At 31.3% G+C, this 18,892-nt stretch overlaps 1 protein-coding gene across 3 annotated transcripts in view; it reads left to right on the forward strand.

Annotated features, from left to right (window-relative positions):
• The first annotated feature begins 3,734 nt into the window (after positions 1-3,734).
• The window catches only part of AstA-R1 (allatostatin A receptor 1), a 295,256-nt gene continuing 280,098 nt past the window's right edge, over positions 3,735-18,892 (forward strand). For 2 of the 3 annotated variants that reach the window (XM_074141330.1, XM_074141331.1), the window contains exon 1: positions 3,735-4,632. In XM_074141330.1, coding sequence (XP_073997431.1) covers positions 3,757-4,632 — 876 coding nt within the window. In that variant the 5' untranslated portion in view covers positions 3,735-3,756. Of the gene's footprint in view, positions 4,633-7,350; positions 8,504-18,892 lie in introns of those variants that run through there. The other variant, XM_074141332.1, reaches the window with a different exon arrangement.

Here is an 18,892-nt window from a genome sequence, read left to right on the forward strand (position 1 = left end):
GCAATAGACTGAAAAATCATTGATAATAACTAGGGTTATGATTTTAATATTAATTTTATAAATTAGTAAACACAATTAGAAGGAAATGACAAGTATATTTCTGTAATTCTTTAGACTTCTGCAGTCTATCCTCTCCAGTTAGTGCTGGCATCTGGTGACAGCTCTTGTAAACATTTTTTTTTATCCAAGTACCGTGCTTGTAAAATTTGATTTAGGTTGAGGGATATAAAAGATTCTCTTCGTTTCTACAAATACATTATTGCTTATGTAATGTGTAAATGCCTTTCCAATTATAGTGTCCAAATTCAAACACATTCTACACATAACTCACTTTTTCCAACTTTAGGGTATATGTGTTTTCGGGGGAACCAGAAACGAAATGAATCCTAAAACAAGATTTCCTCTTGCGCGGAATAAGTGAAACTCAAAACTGATCATAATTAAAACCTAGAATTAGATTAGAATTTACTTGTCTAGCCAGACTAACTCATCTAGATTTAATCGTGATACATTTATTCTGCCGAGCTTTTGACCTAGGAAAGCTCGGCAGAATAAATGTTTCACGACTGAAATGGCAATTATTTTTTCATCCTATTGAAACTATGAATCAGTCACCAAAAATAATGAACAACAATTAAAATTTTACTAACTGAATAATGACTAGAACTCACATTAAGTAATTGATACATAAATATATTTTCTAACCAACGACGTGATTTTTTAATTCTAATAAGCATTATTTACTTGGTCATGTAAGTGTGTTCATTAGATTGTTTCTAAAATTGATCTATAGAATGTATGTGGTTTGAAAATGAGGCTCTTCTCCTTTGAACTTCGAGACTTAATAAAAAGCACATTAAAGTAAAAAATAAAGTAGTGCCTATTTTACTCTTCAATTAATTTTCAAAAATCTCTATGAAAAACAACTACGTGATGCAGTCGCAATATAAATAAAAAAAACAAACAAACAAACAAAAAACGAAAAACAAATAAATTAAATTTTAAATAAATTGCTCCCAATAAGTTTTCCTAAAGTAGCATTACCAGTGTTTCGGGGCCTTTGGCCTAAGTGTAGATTATGAAGATTTATTTCTATTGGCAGTTTCCCAATTATAATTGAAACAAATCATTTATAATTTCCCATCTTTATCTCCCTGAATGCTAGAGAATTGCTTTTAGATGCATTTACAAATCAATTATAATTGGTATTATAAAGCTAGGTATTACGGCAGTGAAGTCTGACGACTTTTTAAACATTTATTTTCAAAATCTTCATTTACTGAATAATGAATTTGCTTACTTTCTAAGAAGATATAAGAATCTGTTTCAGAAAATATCTTTCTTTTTGGCATGACGAAAAAATTAATAAATGAATCATTCAAAGGAAGATAGTGGACGGAAAAAAGGCTCCGGATGCCAAAGACTCAGATGTTTTCTCGTCTTAAATTAAACAATAATTGATACTCATTAATAATTAAAAACAACTTTAACCTCTAAATTCTATATAGTTTATGGAAGTAAATTAATAAAGTGATCATCAACATTTTAGACGAAGCTTAACTTCCAAATAACAAATTAGGTGTCTTGGATGGAGGGCGAAAAGTCATATTTTACGTACTATTTCTATTTTACCAAAAAAAACTAGCCTCACGCGGGACTCGATCTGGGAATCTCCCTCTTACTAGTTCAGATTCCAGACCAAAACCGCATCCTAGAGGCAAACAGGACTGGAAGGGTTTTTCAACTAGAGGGAGCCATAGATGCTATTGGTTCGTGAAGACAAAGAAAAATTAAACTTGATAATCTATGCGATACATTTAAGTAAGTCGGTTCGGTCAATCTGCCAACTAGATAAAATCTATTAAGCTCAAATTTTCTTTTAAAGTTTCATTATAAATTTACGCAAATTATTAGGAAGAAATTTTCTCTCTCAAAGGATTGAGAAGTGAAAAAGTCAAAGATCGATGAGATATTTCTTTCCAATTCGCAATTTGCTAACGAGCATTATTATTATTCTCAGTGTTTTGGAATAAATTTTCTCTACCCTTTAAATTCATCTCGTCTTTGAAAGCACTAAAAGTTTTTAAGAACTTTTTCCCATTGTGTTCCAATAGGGTAAATACTCTCCTTTTATAAGTTAGTAGCAATCAATTCTTTTTGATTATTACGCATTGTACAACTGCCAAATAACCATTCGTTAAGAATAGAAATTCTAAATATAATGTCTGCATGGAATTTAAAGATTGTACCTCAATGAAGAAAACACTAAACATTTCAGATCAACGTACCAATGAAAATATCAATGAATAAAGTTTCTTACCTAATGTATATATTTTTTTGTTTTTTAATAACCTACTTCTTTGGCTGATATTACAAGTTTTCTACTTCTCTTTTGACTGAAGTATATTTCAGTTTTTTCTACACTCATCATTCACTGTTAGCAATAAATAAACGAATAAAATCTTTATATAGTCATTTTATCTTGATGTAATTTTTAAATTACAATTTTTAGTTAAATTAGAAACATTCTTTGCTTTGTTTTTCTGACATGTTCATTCTTATTTATTAAAGCTTGGATATATAGAGCTCATTTTTTTCTTATTTCTTTAAAATTAGAAAACTTTTCTGATTATCTTTTTTTCTTTCTACTTTAGATTTTTTTCTCGCTGCCCGTTTTTCCCATTCGGTAAGAAGTTCTCGGCAAGAAGTACAAAGTGGAAGTGACCTAGCTTTCAGTACTAATTTTTTAAAACGAACAGAAGCTAATCACCTTTCTGAGAAGGTTAGTAGAAATTATTTGCATTAGGAGATAATCAATTTATAGTTCTGTCGCCTGGCCAGGAAAATCGTAATTAATTCCTGTTTTTGATTAGATTAAACGTACTGTTCCAGTTCATTCCAAAAGTGAGCTATATTAAGATACTCTATTGCCTTAGAGCTAAGAGAGAAGGAGGAACTTTAAATTTTCTTTTTCTTAAATCGGCCTTGACATTCCCAGGAAGTCTTTCCTGTCGGGATATCGTGCCCGGATATCGGTTTAAGATGTAGTTCGATTTGAGAAACAGAATATCTTTGACTTAGCCGATACGGTACCAGTAAACTTTTGACAGAAGCTTGGTTAGTGCGAGTCAAATTCTGTACATTAGACAGATGAAGCAAACGCTGATGATGAATTAATGAAATCTTGCATGATATGATTCTTTGTATAAATTATTAAAGTTCTAAATATTTTATCAAATAAGAAGTTCTAAAAACAAAACTAACAGGAGAGAACAAATCAATATACTTTCTATATATTTGATTATTATTATTATTTTTTTTTTTCATAAAGCAATAGGATTGGTTCATCAAAATGAAGTTTAAGTCCTGGTTTTTTTAAGAGAAAAGTTAGATATAAGACAAAATAAATTAAATGATTATCGAACGGTTTTTAAGATAAATTCGGTAGGGTTTCAAATGTGAATTAGATTTAGATTTGTGATTGGAGGGACTGAAAAACTCCATTTTATCTATTCTATTTTATCAAATTTAATGTTAGTTCTTATTGGTTCTTTCTTTAACGACAACAATCTTTGTTTTATTCTTCGGCAGTAAAATCTTCTGTCTTTGGCCTTTGACCATGTGGCGAGTTGTTTGGAATCAGATCAGAAGTATTTTTTTTTATTTTAGGGTAAAGTATTAATGACAAGAATAAAAAATGGCTAACAGTTAAACTATTTCATTAGGAATGAAAATCATTATTTATAATAATGAAAAATGAGTAAGGTATGTTGTGAGAGGACTTTAGAGGCGCTAGTGCTCCGTGAAGAGGCGGTGAGAGGCGGCAGATGTAAAGTAGGGCGTCCCCAGTGGGCGAAGGTTCTCAGTAACCCGCGTGACATCGAGATGAACGGATCACCAGCGACCGCAATTGTCGAAGCTATCGGCAGTATGCCTCCCATAAAATACGATCCGAATAATAATTTCACAAATAATACTATAAATTTTAATAATAATATTCATAATTTCAATAATAACAATATCGATATGAGAAATTTCTATTCAAATGTAACTGATACAGAAATATTTATGGAAGAAATTTCACCAGAACTTACTGAAAAAATAGTGGCGATTGTCGTACCGGTTCTATTCGGTATAATTGTGATACTCGGCCTTTTTGGTAACGCTTTGGTGGTCATTGTCGTAGCGGTCAACCAACAGATGCGCAGCACCACAAATATTTTAATAATAAATTTAGCTATAGCAGATCTATTATTTATTGTCTTCTGCGTGCCATTCACAGCCACAGACTATATATTCAGATTTTGGCCTTTTGGTGACACCTGGTGCAAAATGGTACAATATTTAATTGTGGTCACTGCGTACGCGTCCGTATATACCCTGGTACTGATGTCGTTGGACAGGTTTCTGGCTGTTGTACATCCAATAGCGTCCATGTCAATAAGAACGGAAAAGAATGCCATATCCGCTATATTGGTCACATGGATAGTAATCGTCATTTCGAATATACCAGTATTTTTATGCCACGGTGAAGTAACTTTCAATTATTCATCTTCAGAACACACAGTCTGTATCTTTCTAGAAATGGACCCATTGATAAGACCTGATGGTTTCAACAAAGTGGCTTTTCAGGTATACAATTTAAATATACATTTTTTTACTTTAAATTTTAAAATAGGTTTTTCATATTTTACATTCTAAACTTAGGTTTTAAAGTCTATAAGAAGCAGTTTATTTATTGATGGCTAAGTACATAACATATAACGTAACTTAAACATAAACTACTCAAATACAACTTAAGTTTTAGGTTTAAAAAAAATAAGGGTTAAATATTTGATTTTATTATCATAAAAAACTGAGGCGTGTTCGCAGTGATGGATTTGGTTTGGTATAGTTTTAAAAAATATTGTATCAAATTCATGGCCTTCAATTTTGTTCTAATTTTTGATTTATGATTGACTAAAATCTGAGTAATCAAACATTTCTTTATGGTTCAAGAATCATTTAAGTTCATAATGGGTCTCTATAATCTATATTTTGAAATCTTAATCGGTACATTCTGTAGTAATTCAAATGTCAAAATAATGTTTGATAAGCTACAATTATTATAATGAAATTCTAACTAACAGATGTAACATTATTCGCTAAATAATATATTTTACCAATTGGAAAAAACACTGGGAACTTTTGTCACTAACCACACCTGATTCCATTTTGCTCTCTCTTCACCTCCAAACACTTTTCTCTGAATCGCAGCAGAATACAATTTATCTCTTTAAAAGACCAGGAGTTTACCTCCGTAACATTCTGAAGACTGCGAAGCGCTAGTACTTTTCCATTTAATATTTTCCGACATGTAATAGCAATAGATACGAGTATAAAGTAACGAGTTTTCTGAGTGTTTAGCACGTACATATATTTTTCAGCTGAGATTGTGAATGTGAAAGAAATAGTGATAATTATTGTAGAGTTTGAATTAAATAAAATCTATATGATTTTCCTGGAGAAGTAGAAAAGTGTCTAAACAAGTGGTTTTCAGGAGATGGTCTTTTGCGTATGAGTGAACACTAGCTTTAGAAAAAACTCAGAATTTACTTTTGGTTTTAGTACCTCCTTTGGTCCTGACATAAATTAACGTGGTAATCCGCCAACTATCAGAGTTTTTTTTTGCATTTTGTTGAGCTTTTCTTGAAAACGGTACCGACCATTAAACTTGGCATACAGTTCTACAACTTTTATTAAAATATTTTTTCCGATTAATTTGATTAAAGATGTTGCTGGAATATGTGCTTTTTTTCACTCTAAAATGCCAATTAGTTTACATGTGCAGCCCTGTAACTTTAATGGTAATAATGTTTTTAGCACTATGAGTTTTAGGGCAGCTCTAGACAGGTGATGGGAGAAGGCACCGCTATTGGTCGTGATGTACGGTTTTACAAATTGTTTACTGTTTGGAAGAAATAAACACGTATATAGAGAATCCGAAGTTTGAACCATTAAACGTTGAAATTTATGATAGAGAAAGTTTTATAGGATGCGCACCAGATTTCTTTCATTAATATTTCAGGAAAATAATTTTTTATCCAACTCAAAAGAGTGACTTTTCCCACAAATAGACACTCCTCTGTGAATTTACATAATTAATTATTTTTAAATCTGGTACGAAACAGTCACATGATTTTCTATTTCTCAAATTCTCAATGTTCTAACTTTTTAAAACTGCATTCAAACTTAGATTCTTTGCTAATTATTCATTTAAAGTTATACACGTTTACTACTCGTACAATAAGGGCTAATATATAAAAGAGTGACGTGCCAGCTCTCTCAGAGATCTCCTAAAATTACCTCATTGGTTTAATGCCTATTTCGTGTGTTTACAAAGATGTAAAAAACTATTGGAAACAGTTTTTCATAAAAAATCATCACAAACTAAAATTAGAAAATGATTTAACCGAGTCACTTTTTGTAATTTGATTTTCATCAAATTCGGAATTTTGGTTACACATTTTATCTTTGATAATATTAGTACGATTTAGAACCGTAAAATCCTTTAAAGTGAAGCCCAAGGAGGCCCCTCTGATCAGCCCTAAAATCGATTTTCTCGTAGAAATGTTTAAAATTAAAACTATTCGTTCTTCATCTTCCACGTGTAAAATGCACGCGCGGATTATTTATAATCAGTGGGGTTATTTTAAGAAACTAAACTTAGCTCAAAAACAATAACTGAATTAAGTTTGAACTTGGCAATCAGTTTGAGAAAGTATCAGGAGTACTGGCTTGGAGGAAAATGTTATTTTGTGGATTTTTTTTTTGAGTAAGTAATAATACTTTTCCAATATTATTAATTTATTTCATTTAGCGAGATGAGAAAAATTTTAGCTGAATTTAAAGTCAAACCATTTCAACTAGAAGTTATAGCCATGAAACATTATTAATTCAGTTGATTAATAGTTGCAGTAATTAATCAATTATTAATAGTGCAGAATTTTTAAAAACTATTTTCTCCTCTTCAAGTTCGCTCCTCTGCACCGTATCGTTTAATTTAATGCTAACACTAATAGAATTTATTTTTGTTTTCTTTAAAACTGAAGTAGAAAATAATTATTAAAAAAAGAAAGAAATTTAGTACATGATATTATGATACAATAGCTATCTTTAATAAGTTTTACATAAAATCTTTTATTTGATTGTAGCTAGATTTATTTTTGAAATTCTAGAAAATAAACTGTATTGCCGCCTTCAATTACTTGCTTATGACGATCTTCGATCTGAAGTTTCCAACGCTTTTGAGGCGGTCTGAGTGTTTGAGAAGATGGTGAATGAAGATTCACCTGGAAGAAGTTCCAGGCGCTATCAATCTTTTGCACTTCTTTTGCTTTTCCTTCACTGAAAGTATGAAAACTAAACCTTCGTGGCGAAAATCCTTGAAAAGGGTAAAGTTTGGGAGTTGGTAAGTAGAGAATAACGAGTTCAGTAACGCGTATTATGCAAGCGTAAAACTCTTTTAATTATATTTTATTTTTTTAAATTTAAAGTATCCAAATATTAATTTTGGATGTAGAAAAAAAATGGCACACATTCAAATTATTTCAATAGAAATATAAATCATCATTTATAATAATGAAAAAAGAGTTAGATGTGTAGTGAGTGGAACTCTAGAGGCGCTAGTGTTGTCTGAAGAGGCGGCAAGAGGCGGCAGATGTAAAGAAGGGATCTCCGAGTGGGCGATAGTATCAGTAGCCCGCGTGAATTTGAGATGAGCGGATCACCAGCGTCCGTTATTGTCGGAGCGATCGGCAGTATGCCTCCTATAAAATATGATCCGCATAATAATTTCACAAATAATACTATAAATTTTAATAATAATATTCATAATTTCAATAATAATAATATCGATATGAGAAATTTCTATTCAAATGTAACTGATACAGAAATATTTATGGAAGAAATTTCACCAGAACTTACTGAAAAAATAGTGGCGATTGTCGTACCGGTTCTATTCGGTATAATTGTGATACTCGGCCTTTTTGGTAACGCTTTGGTGGTCATTGTCGTAGCGGTCAACCAACAGATGCGCAGCACCACAAATATTTTAATAATAAATTTAGCTATAGCAGATCTATTATTTATTGTCTTCTGCGTGCCATTCACAGCCACAGACTATATATTTACATTTTGGCCGTTCGGTGATACCTGGTGCAAAATGGTACAATATTTAATTGTAGTCACTGCTTACGCGTCCGTATATACTCTGGTACTGATGTCGTTGGACAGGTTTCTGGCTGTTGTACATCCAATAGCGTCCATGTTAATAAGAACGGAAAAGAATGCCATAACCGCTATATTGGTCACATGGATAGTAATCGTCATTTCGAATATACCAGTATTTTTATGCCACGGCGAAGTAACTTTCAATTATTCATCTTCAGAACACACCGTCTGCATCTTTCTAGAAATGGACCAATTGATAAGACCTGATGGTTTCAACAAAGTGGCTTTTCAGGTATACAATATAAATATACCTTTTTTTTACTTCAAATTTTAAATTAGTTGTTAATGTTTAGTCTAACTACAGTCTAAGTAACAGATACCCTTTTTTTTAAGGTAGTGTGCAATAAATTATAGTTAATTTTTTTATTTAAAAAAAGCTAAATATTGATAGTTTTTAACATCATAAAAATTTCGATGCTGTCTAGTTTTCGCCTTTGCTATTGTAGCTTCCATTTTTTTTTTAAATATTTAGTTGAAACACTAAAAAAATCCCTATTAAAAGGTTCCATCTCGTTAAATTCCTTTAAATTTTTTACCAATTACTCTTAAGTCGAATTTTATACATAGAACCTAAATTGTGATACAAATATACATCTAAAGAATTGGGACAATGGAGTAAACTGTTTCGTCCGGTTTACTGAAATAGATATTGAACATACCGCATGGACTGTCTAATAAACAGTCTAAATATAAATTATGATAGGGCCTTGGGAAATCAAGTATGTCTCTGATACAAAAGAACTGGTTGATACTTCATATTGAATTTTTTTATCTAGGCAGCTCTTAAATGGTTGCATAAAATAATTAACGCAGATGACCAAGCTACTTAAAGTTAGTTCTCTTTCATTGGCTAGAAGAACATAATGAAGGATATGCAACAGGATTAATATTTGCTACTTGCTATTAATACTTGCTATTTGCTTGTTTAAAAACAGTAAATGTAGAAGATCTAGGCTTGCTAGAAAATTATTTTGAAGTTAAAGGTAATAGAAAAATTCTTCAGAAAGAAATAAAAAGACATAGTTTTTGTTTACCAATTTACCATTTAATACTTTTAGTTAAAATTCTACTTTAAAAAGGATCCTTGTCAACAGTATTTAATTTTAAATATTTCAATGCTATTTAAACTTGTACTCAAATTAGACTCTGGAGCAAATGTGATTAAACTAAGTTATAATACATATAAATGGTACAAAAGTAATGTGTACTGACAGTATTCTAAATGAAAATGTAACTGAAGCATTCTATAAATTTCTCAAGATCTGAGCCCTTAGAAATCACTTGTTGAACAAAACTGTTCATGCAAACATCGAGTTTAGCAAAATCATTTTTATAAATAATTATAATAAAAAGAACGTATTTTTCATCATTTCTGGTCACATGATTCATTAATCCAGAAGGAAGAAAGAATAATGCCAATTTCAGTTATTATTTTGCCGAGATTTCGACCTAGGGACTAGGTCATCTTCTGGGCTTATTGACAATATAATATTTTTACATTATCATTATAAAGTTGGTGTCTCTTCTGTCCTGTTTGCTTATCAACTGATAATGCCATTATTTCATCAATTTATCGTTTTGGATGAATAAATTTGTCAAATTTACAAATTAATTAATATCTGCCAAGTCATTAGCGCCCAAGTACATATGCTAGTTGTTTTTATTTTTGCCCATCCCTTTACTCCTGTGGTCCTTAGCTTTACTGACTGTTGAAAATAAATACAAAATATGGAACTTCATTTTTATAATTTTTTTCATTTCTATCCTTCATTTTTCATGTATTCCTCAGTTGTAACGATGAAGGAGCTGAATAAAAATAAAATTTATTTCTGCGCATCTGTTTGTATTTTTGTACCATTACCTTGCCGCAGTAGTGAATATAATTTGACAGAATTTGGTATATAAATAATGGACAGTTGGAAGTGGCTATAGTAGGCGATATTTCATTCTTTTTTTTCACGTTTGGAAAAGAAAACTCCAGGCACAGTAGCAACACATTTTGATCATACTAATATTAATAATATCGATTCCCAAGGAAAAAGGAAGTATAAGAAGAGATTTCAAAGAAAGAGCTATAGAATAAATTTAATGCAATAAATAAGTACCAGTATATAATTTATTACATATTTCGTTCTCTTTCTTCTCGGTTAAGGAAGTACTGCAATCGTATCAAGTTTTCCAAATTTAGTTTTCATCAACAGTTTTAAATGTTTGTGGCCCGCTGAGTTTGAGTACAAGTATCTCTGTAACAGTCTACCTCAACACGAACTACTTTAGGAAGCTCAATCTTTATCATTTGTTACGTACACCCACTACTCTATTTAATAGTTACAATCCATTAGCCGAAAGTACGGCCTTATTGATTGATTTTCTTTGTTTTTGCAATTTAGTTGAAAATGATACCAAGGATTTTCGTACTTAATACAGTAGTAAACTTGTCTATCACCTTATTGACTACATTTTCTTAGACAAATAGATTTAGGAGTTTCGATGAATGTCACTACTTTTTATTAGGAAAATTTTTCCAAATTAATGAACCAATAAATAATGATAAAAACAGAATTATGAAAAAGAAGAGAGAGAGGAAAAAGAGAATTATATTAAAAACAAGTTGGAGACATCAAAGGAAAGTTGGAGAGATCTACTACAGATAGAAAATTGAATTAGGCTAGTCTACTTTGTTGCGCTACATTCTCAATGATTAAAGAAAAATAATTTTTATCTTGTTGAAAAATAGATTTTATTATACCACAGAATATCGATTTTTTTTTTTTGTTAATTAATGTTTAGTAATGGAGAAATTTTTCCAACGAGCTTTATCTGCGAGCTTGATATAGAGCCTTAAATTCTTATTGTTATCTATACCTTGCTCTCCTCTTCTGACTTATTGTTGCTAAAAATATTATTAAATTACATTCACGTTTTTATTTTATTTTTTATTAAATATCCGAGAACTTTTTATTTATGCATACTTTATTTCTAAACTTGTCATTGGAGAATAATATATTAGTGACACTAGGTTCCACTAAGAAAATAAATTAGATTTTTGCTTCAATGTATCAATTTTTCACTGATATTATTTGCAGAATTTATACCAGTAAAGGAACTGTTTGAGATTCCTTGATTGCGTTTGAATTTGATTTCAAATTTCACCATTCATCTTTTGAAAATCTACACACATATGATCCATTAAACAGTGAACAGATTTCTTGGGATCATCCCTTAATTCTCAATTCTGATTTATTTAATTTTTAAAAAATCTGAGGTGAATTACATACACAGCAGTTCTTACAATTATATTGTATGTGGCAATTGTATTCTGCAAATTCAAAATTTTAACTTTAGTTTAATTAAATTTTAAAACTATATTTTCTTCTTTTTGAACTCTGGGTGTGACTCAGCATTGCCCAACCACACATCAGAAGGTTCATATTGTCATACAGGTGCACAAACCCCGTGAAAACAAACCTTCAATTTGTAGTTATCGTTCAAATTATAAGGCACCCACTCTTCCAGTTTTTAAAAATCTTTTCAATGTGGTTTAAACCGTCCAGAACTCCAGAGTATAGAACAAATGACGTCCAGTTGCTTTGCAAACCTCCGAACCGTTTGAGAAGGGCCAGCTTCCACGATCTTCAGTTACTACAGGTCATTCGGTCCGTGAGCAATCTCTGGGGTCAAAATCCAGATCAAAATTTATGTTAGTTTTCCATTAGTGTTCACTAATAGTATTGATCCTTAACAGCATACATTTTTTGATCATTTTTATCAGCGCTTTGTCATAGTTTGAACTCATAAGAAAGTCAACCGAAATAGCTTCCTGGTTTATCTCAAGGTTCTGCAAAAATAGCAAAACATGCAGTTCTAATTAAAATACAATTAAGCATTCTTACAAAGCAGAAACTTTAATTGGAGACATCAGTACCACTACATAACTAACTATTTGCTTTAGGAAAATGGAGGGAAAAGTACACATTTCAAAATTCTTTTAACCCAATATTCTGAGAGAAGGACGACAGGTTTTCAATTTTTCTGAATTCTGTTCTGAAAATATGAATTTTGGGAAAAAACAGTTTAGAATTTTTTACATGATAGCAATAGTTTCTTTTACTAAGTCTAAAAGAAGGGAATACTATAATAAGTTTACGATGAAGCACTATTGTACAAAGTGTTGGAAACAATAAAATAATCACTTAATAAATTAACTATTATTTATTCTAAAAATAAAACTAATTTCATCTATATCTTTTGAGGTTATTTTTTTTGATCAGTGAATTTATTTTAGTGTTTCTCGACTGGATAGGAAAGTGTTAATAAGTTTAGTAGAAAAGTGTAGTGTAGATTTTATTAAAGGGTGAGAAAAGTTTGAAAAACTGGTGACCCAATAAGCGGACACTAAGTGAGCTTTTAAATGTTTACAAGAGCTTGACTGGTAATGTAGTTTAAGCCGTACAACTGGCCAGAACTTCACACCGCACAAGACAATCGCATATAAACACCCACAGCTTGCTCTTCCAAAGTTCGCAAAAGTTGTAACCCACAAATTATCTTCAAACTCCAAACGTTTGAGTTTATATTTAATTCTTATCACTTTAGAAGCAATCTACCCCAACTCATCTCGCAAGTACCCTTAATAGAATTTCCTGGGAAATCCCTTCTAGTTTAAAATGGTAGTAGCTGTTTGAGAGAAAATCTTGTAGAATGGAAAATTCTGTTCGGTAAAGTGGCATTTCCAGACAACCCATTTTCATCAAATATTGAAATTCAGCCTAGAAAAAGTTATAGCTCTATTTATAGATGTAACTAATAAAAGTTTTAAGAAAATCGTTGCAGCCGTTTAAAATTCTATTGGCACTATTGGTAACCAAATTTTGATGCAAACCTTACTGTGACATCCTTTCTTCTCGCCTAAGCTAAATTTCGAATTTGAAGTAGCTGCGAATTTTTGTCTTTGATTTATAATGGATATATTCCCACAGACATACACTTTTTTTTTACTTTGTAGTCCTCAGTGCATACATTATCAGCGATAACTCAAATTAATGGGAAATCTGCACGATTACAATACCTCCTCTTTATACCCCTTTATAGCAAGCAGTAAAGAAACGAAAAAGTAATTCCAATATGTTGTCTGTCATTATTCTTCAATTTGATGAGGTTGTAAACATTTATTAAATCATTTTGATGCTAAGCTTTAAAATAAATTAAATGAATATTTTTTAAACTTTTTGAAGAAAGAATATCTGGCAAAAAAAAAAATAATTGTAACAGAACTTAATATTTGTCTGTACTAAACTAATTTTCTATATCCAGTCTGAATTGTCCTTGTCAATAAAAAAAAATCCTTATCGTATAACTCTTCTGCTATTTTTAATATGTTTATCTGGGTGGAAAAAAATCCACTGTCTGTATAACTGGAATGTAAATTGTTCCATGCCGCTCGTTGAGTTGTGCTCGTTAGGACAAGGCTGAGCGTTGTCTAAGTGCCTCTCTTAACTCTTGTAAAAAAACAAATGACAATGTTTTAGAGCTTTTTTGTTTTCTCTCTTGGACTATATTATTTAAATATTTTCTGTTCACATCTATTTTTTATCCTTGTTTTATTTGCTTTACTTGCATGTGCAAATATTATAGTAACAAAATGTGAGAGAAAAAAAAGTTGCTGATGGGATTAGAAAAACAGCTCATGTGAACACACTTAGAGACTAGCTCTTACTGCAATTCTATCCTATGCACTTAAGTTAAACTTAGAATTTTAAAACATATTTTACTCTTGATCCCTTTATACAGTTTGTAGAACCGTACATTACAATGTAGTGACAATAGAAAGAAATTAGTCTATAGTATGTTATGACTCAAAATACATTCTTATTGAAAAATAAAGTTGGGTATTACTACCGGACAGTTTTAATTATACCAATAAAATTTAAATATTTTTAAATATTTGCGTGAAATATAACTACAAAGTTCACAAAAAACGAATCGCCATGTTGGTGAAAATTTCAAAAAAGGGAGAATGGTTTCAGTTAAATGGTACATATCTTCCTTTGACATATTCTAGTCGCTAAGATACGGTCGGGTTCGCTGATGGGACTGAGTGAAGTAATTGGCTATTTTCCAGGCAAGGCTTAACGTAAAAATACCAATTAAATTTCGTAGACGGGAATGAAAGCACGTACTTTACTATAAACATTTTTTTTTAACAAATAAAAAGTACTAAAAGTAATGAAAAGTATTTATAAGTAAAGCGGTATTCGGCGAACTGAGAAATCCACGCTACATTACTCCAACTACCTTCTTCTAATGTGACTCCGAATGTGTCTTCACATGACTTAGCCATCGTCAAGATCAAGTGAGTCTTTGACAAACTCAAAGACCCTGATGGGGATAAATTCAAATATAAACTTTCAGCTTCCTGAGGTTTTTCTTTTAAAGATATTTTGTAAATACTCTTATTTGGACCATTTTTTTTTTAAACTAAATTTTGTGATACATTTTCCTCAAAATAGAAGATACTTTCTGATAAAAAAATTATACAAAATCTGGCATGACTGCTATTGCCAGTAATAAAATGGAAGCTGGCGACAAAGGTAAACGTTAAAGGTGCAGAAGATGTCGACGCAAATAGAAATAATTGAAGATTTTGTCTTATTGTTAACTATAGCTGATAAGACGAAATGTGGTTCTAATTTTAAAAATTTTACATCTCTAAAGCTGTTGGGACGCCAGAAAACAGTTATTTTATAAAATTTCAAAAGAGTTCAAACCTCTTGGTTTTAATTATTTGATTTATGCTAATTTGTGCCAAATCTTCAAACAATTTTTTTTTTTTTTTTTTTTACATCTTTTTTAGACACTAGTTTTTGTTAAACCAACTTTCTTTGAAACTAATTAAAAAAAAAATTAAAATCTCTCATACAAAGCAAAGTAAAAGTGACCCTTATCGTTGTGTCCTTGTTTGTTCCAAAGAGATTACTCGTTCTATGTGTTGAAGGTTTTCTTGGAGTTCTCCAAGGATATTGCGAACTTATGATAGAGCCTTTAACCCACTGCAACTCATTCATCCCAAGGTAGTGGTGGTCTCTACTTACTTAGTGAGACGTAACCCTAAAAGAAGGGGCCTTCCTTTCCTAATTAACGCCTTTCATTCACTTCTATCCCTTTTTTTCGCTTTGACACACATGCTCTCAGTTCCTTACATAATTAGAAAACAGCGTTATCTAAGGACCATCTTCTTACCCTATCTTCTTAGAAGTAATATTGTGGAACTATTTAGGGGAAAAAATGGAGAGCTCTTTTAACTTTTTGAAAAAATTATTCTTTCGTTTAAATTTTTTTGTGGCACTAATTCATCCGTTTCTTCACTTCCATTTTAATTTCAATGCACTTTAAAATCTTGATATAACCTTTTTTGTCTTAGGAGTGAGTACATTACAATGTACTTGATTTCATTACAGGGATCACAAGTTATAAAAACTCAGTTTAATCTGAAACATCTTTATGATTAAAACATTTCCACAATAATAAATTTTTCAAAAAAGCTGTTTTGTTTTATTTTTTGGAACGCTGGGTGGGTCATGTTCTCCAAAGCACGAAGCAAAAGGGGCTTGTGTACCATTCCCTTGATAATTCTATTCTCTAGTTCTCTTCATTACTAGATCAACCGCGTTATCCATCACTCGCAAACAGAAAGGCTATTTCATTTTCTTTCTAAGTTTGCTCAGAGACTCTGGCATAACAACCCTTTGAAAAAAAAGCTTAAGCTTATTGTGATTTCCCTTTGCATTTCTAATGAGAAAAACTTCGCCTTGTTACAGAACCAGAATTTCTCCACAATCGTTTTTGCGAATTGTTTTCTCGGAACTTCAAGAGCCGGAAGCCTCACAACGCAAACTAGCAATTGGATTGCAATTACGAGATAGATAGAGTATAAAAGTCGTATTTTTTCCTTTCGTATTTTGTTTTCACCTATTTAGAAGTTTTCTCCCTTGCAAACCTCCCTTATGAGAAGACAAATATATATTAAGTTGGCTAGGCAAACGTTCTAATACTCGTACTAACTAATGACCAGCTGAGGTTGACCAGAGGCTAGTGGGATAAACTCGCTTGTTGGCCCTAAATAATTTTTCACTCCACCTTGAAAAACCGCAGGTAAAAGAGATGGCGTCCCTCAGAAAAGTCCCTGAGTACAGGTTTTCGCCAGATGTTCTCTCTAGAGACTTCCCATATCGGCCCAAAATTAGGTGGCTATATTCAAGACTGGATACTTATCATTTGTAAATACTAATTCCTGATAGCTGATTTGTGACATCTTCAAAGAGTAGCTGATGGTGGAGGAATATTTGACTGTAAGGAATGTAGCTACATCCTGTCATTTAATTTATTCTGTATGTTTTCAAAGTAAATAAATGATTAGATCTTAGCTCGGCCACTACTTCCCCTTTGAGAGAGTAAAAGAACCATTATTTAGAAACCTCTTTTGGTGTTCACTGGCCGTCAAAACTACTATGTGAAGTACTTTATTTAGAACATCTGATATATATAAAATACATCATTGTAGGAATTGAAAAGGTACCTTCAGACAGTGAACCTTCTATAATCTAAAGTATCCTGATGTCCTATGTTCCTTGGAAACGTATTTATTCCCCTAGATGAAAAGGGTAAATAGACAGCAAAATACAAGCGACATAAAAAGATCGTATGAGATTCCTTTGAGTTACTTGTGTTTGTGAATTTATTTAATGGACGGATCGCAAAGAAAGGAAACTGTTGAGAAGGCTGTCAGTGTGTGTGTGTGTATTTTTCCGTTTCTGTGATGAGCTAAAGCATTAGGTAAATGCTAAAACATTTGACTGTGTATATGTAATCTAAATTTGTCGTTCACATCAACATCTGCAATACCGTATGCAGGATGGGTGAGTGTTGGGTTTTGATATCTGTTAATAAAAAAATGTAAGTGAGTTTTGATCAGAAATATTTGTTTTAAGGTCCTCTGAGTCCGAAAAAGTGGTTGATGTGTGAGAGAGTATTCACCGTAATTAAAAATTTAAAAAATGGACAGATTCAACAATAAGATTTTGGTCAAAATAGGTCTACCGGAACAATCACTTTACTGTTGTAATTTGTTTTTTAAATTTTCTAAATAACAGCTTCAACGATTTCCTTCAAACTTGGTGTAATATCTTTTATTTGAAAAAGTTTTTAGTAAAATTCGATAAAATAGGACAGTTTAGAAGAGAGAGTGGTCAGCTTTTCCTCTAAAGCGCCTCATCAAAGTTTATTTTACTGCCGCGTCACTTGTATGGTATAAATAAGAATAAAATTTGGAACTGAATTTCCACATTTGAAGAAACTCAGCTGGCTAGAAGGCCACTTTACCGAATAGAATTTTCCGAAGTTAAAGATTATCTCACAAAAGACTTCTAAGATTTTATTTCATTTTTATAACGTGACATTACAAACAGAAAAAATTATCACTTCTACTTGAAACATATTCCCTGATTCTTTGTTTAATGAACTTCTGAAAAAGGGGGTGAGTAAATTTCTTCTATATTTTGAGTAAAAGAAAATTTGTGAGTTAGACTTCATGTCAGATTTTTCTTAAAGAAGTAAAAATTTATAGTTGGTAATATAAACAAGTAATACTAATATTTATAAATTGAAATAAATATATAAAATAGAAAAACTTTAATATTATATAGAGATATAAAGTATAAAATATTTTTCCAAACGTTTATACACATGCAATTCATATAAAATGTAAAGTATGAGACTATCTTGTCTTTCTGCTGCAAAAATTTGATATTGAGAACTCCGGGAAGAAATATATCTTAGATTGGCGAGAAGGAATTGGGGTAGATGCTGTGCAACTTGTCACTACTTCACTGTTTGATTTATTTCTGACTTTTTTTTTTTATTTAAAGAAAATGATATATTCTTTGATAGCAAGATAGTTTGTATGCAGTACGTTTTTTTATATATCTCTCAGTACAATGACCGACCTGGATTTTATTTAATTTATCAATTATTAAACTTCATATTAAGATAATTATTACTTAACTATTTTAAATTTACAATTGCACTGGAAAACCCCCTAACATTAGGTTAGAGAATCGGCAAAGGAAAGTCGTATGGGTGTTCGTGCACCTTACTTTTTCTTGATAATCAAGTGATTACTGTTTTTTATGAAAGCTTTAGGCTTTAACTTCGGTTAGTGATTGTGGAAAAGGCGTCTAAACTTGCGATTAGACTGCTGAAAGGTACAGAATGGATATTTACTGCAGAACTGACATAATCAATCATCTCGCTGAAACTTTTTTAATTATTCCTCCCTCCTCAATGATATCTGAAACTGTAGTCACCTTGATTGAATTTTGTAGTGTCAGAATGACAACGGGTTGCTCCGTAAATGTGAGACCAATATTACGGCCATAGACGTACTATGGGAAAACATAATTTTCTAAACAAACATGTAGATCAATTAGTTTTATTTAAATGATTTTGTTTGGAAAAGTTGTTTTAGTACAAACTGTAGAGGAATTAGATTAGAAGGGTCATTTCGATGAATAGTGCAAATAATGTTAATAATAATGAAGATAATGTTAAGTAATGAGGTATGTTG

This window comes from Rhodnius prolixus, unplaced genomic scaffold (assembly GCF_049639745.1).
Source record: "Rhodnius prolixus isolate KJV_2025 unplaced genomic scaffold, Rpr scaffold_6, whole genome shotgun sequence".
NCBI classification, from domain to species: domain Eukaryota; kingdom Metazoa; phylum Arthropoda; class Insecta; order Hemiptera; family Reduviidae; genus Rhodnius; species Rhodnius prolixus.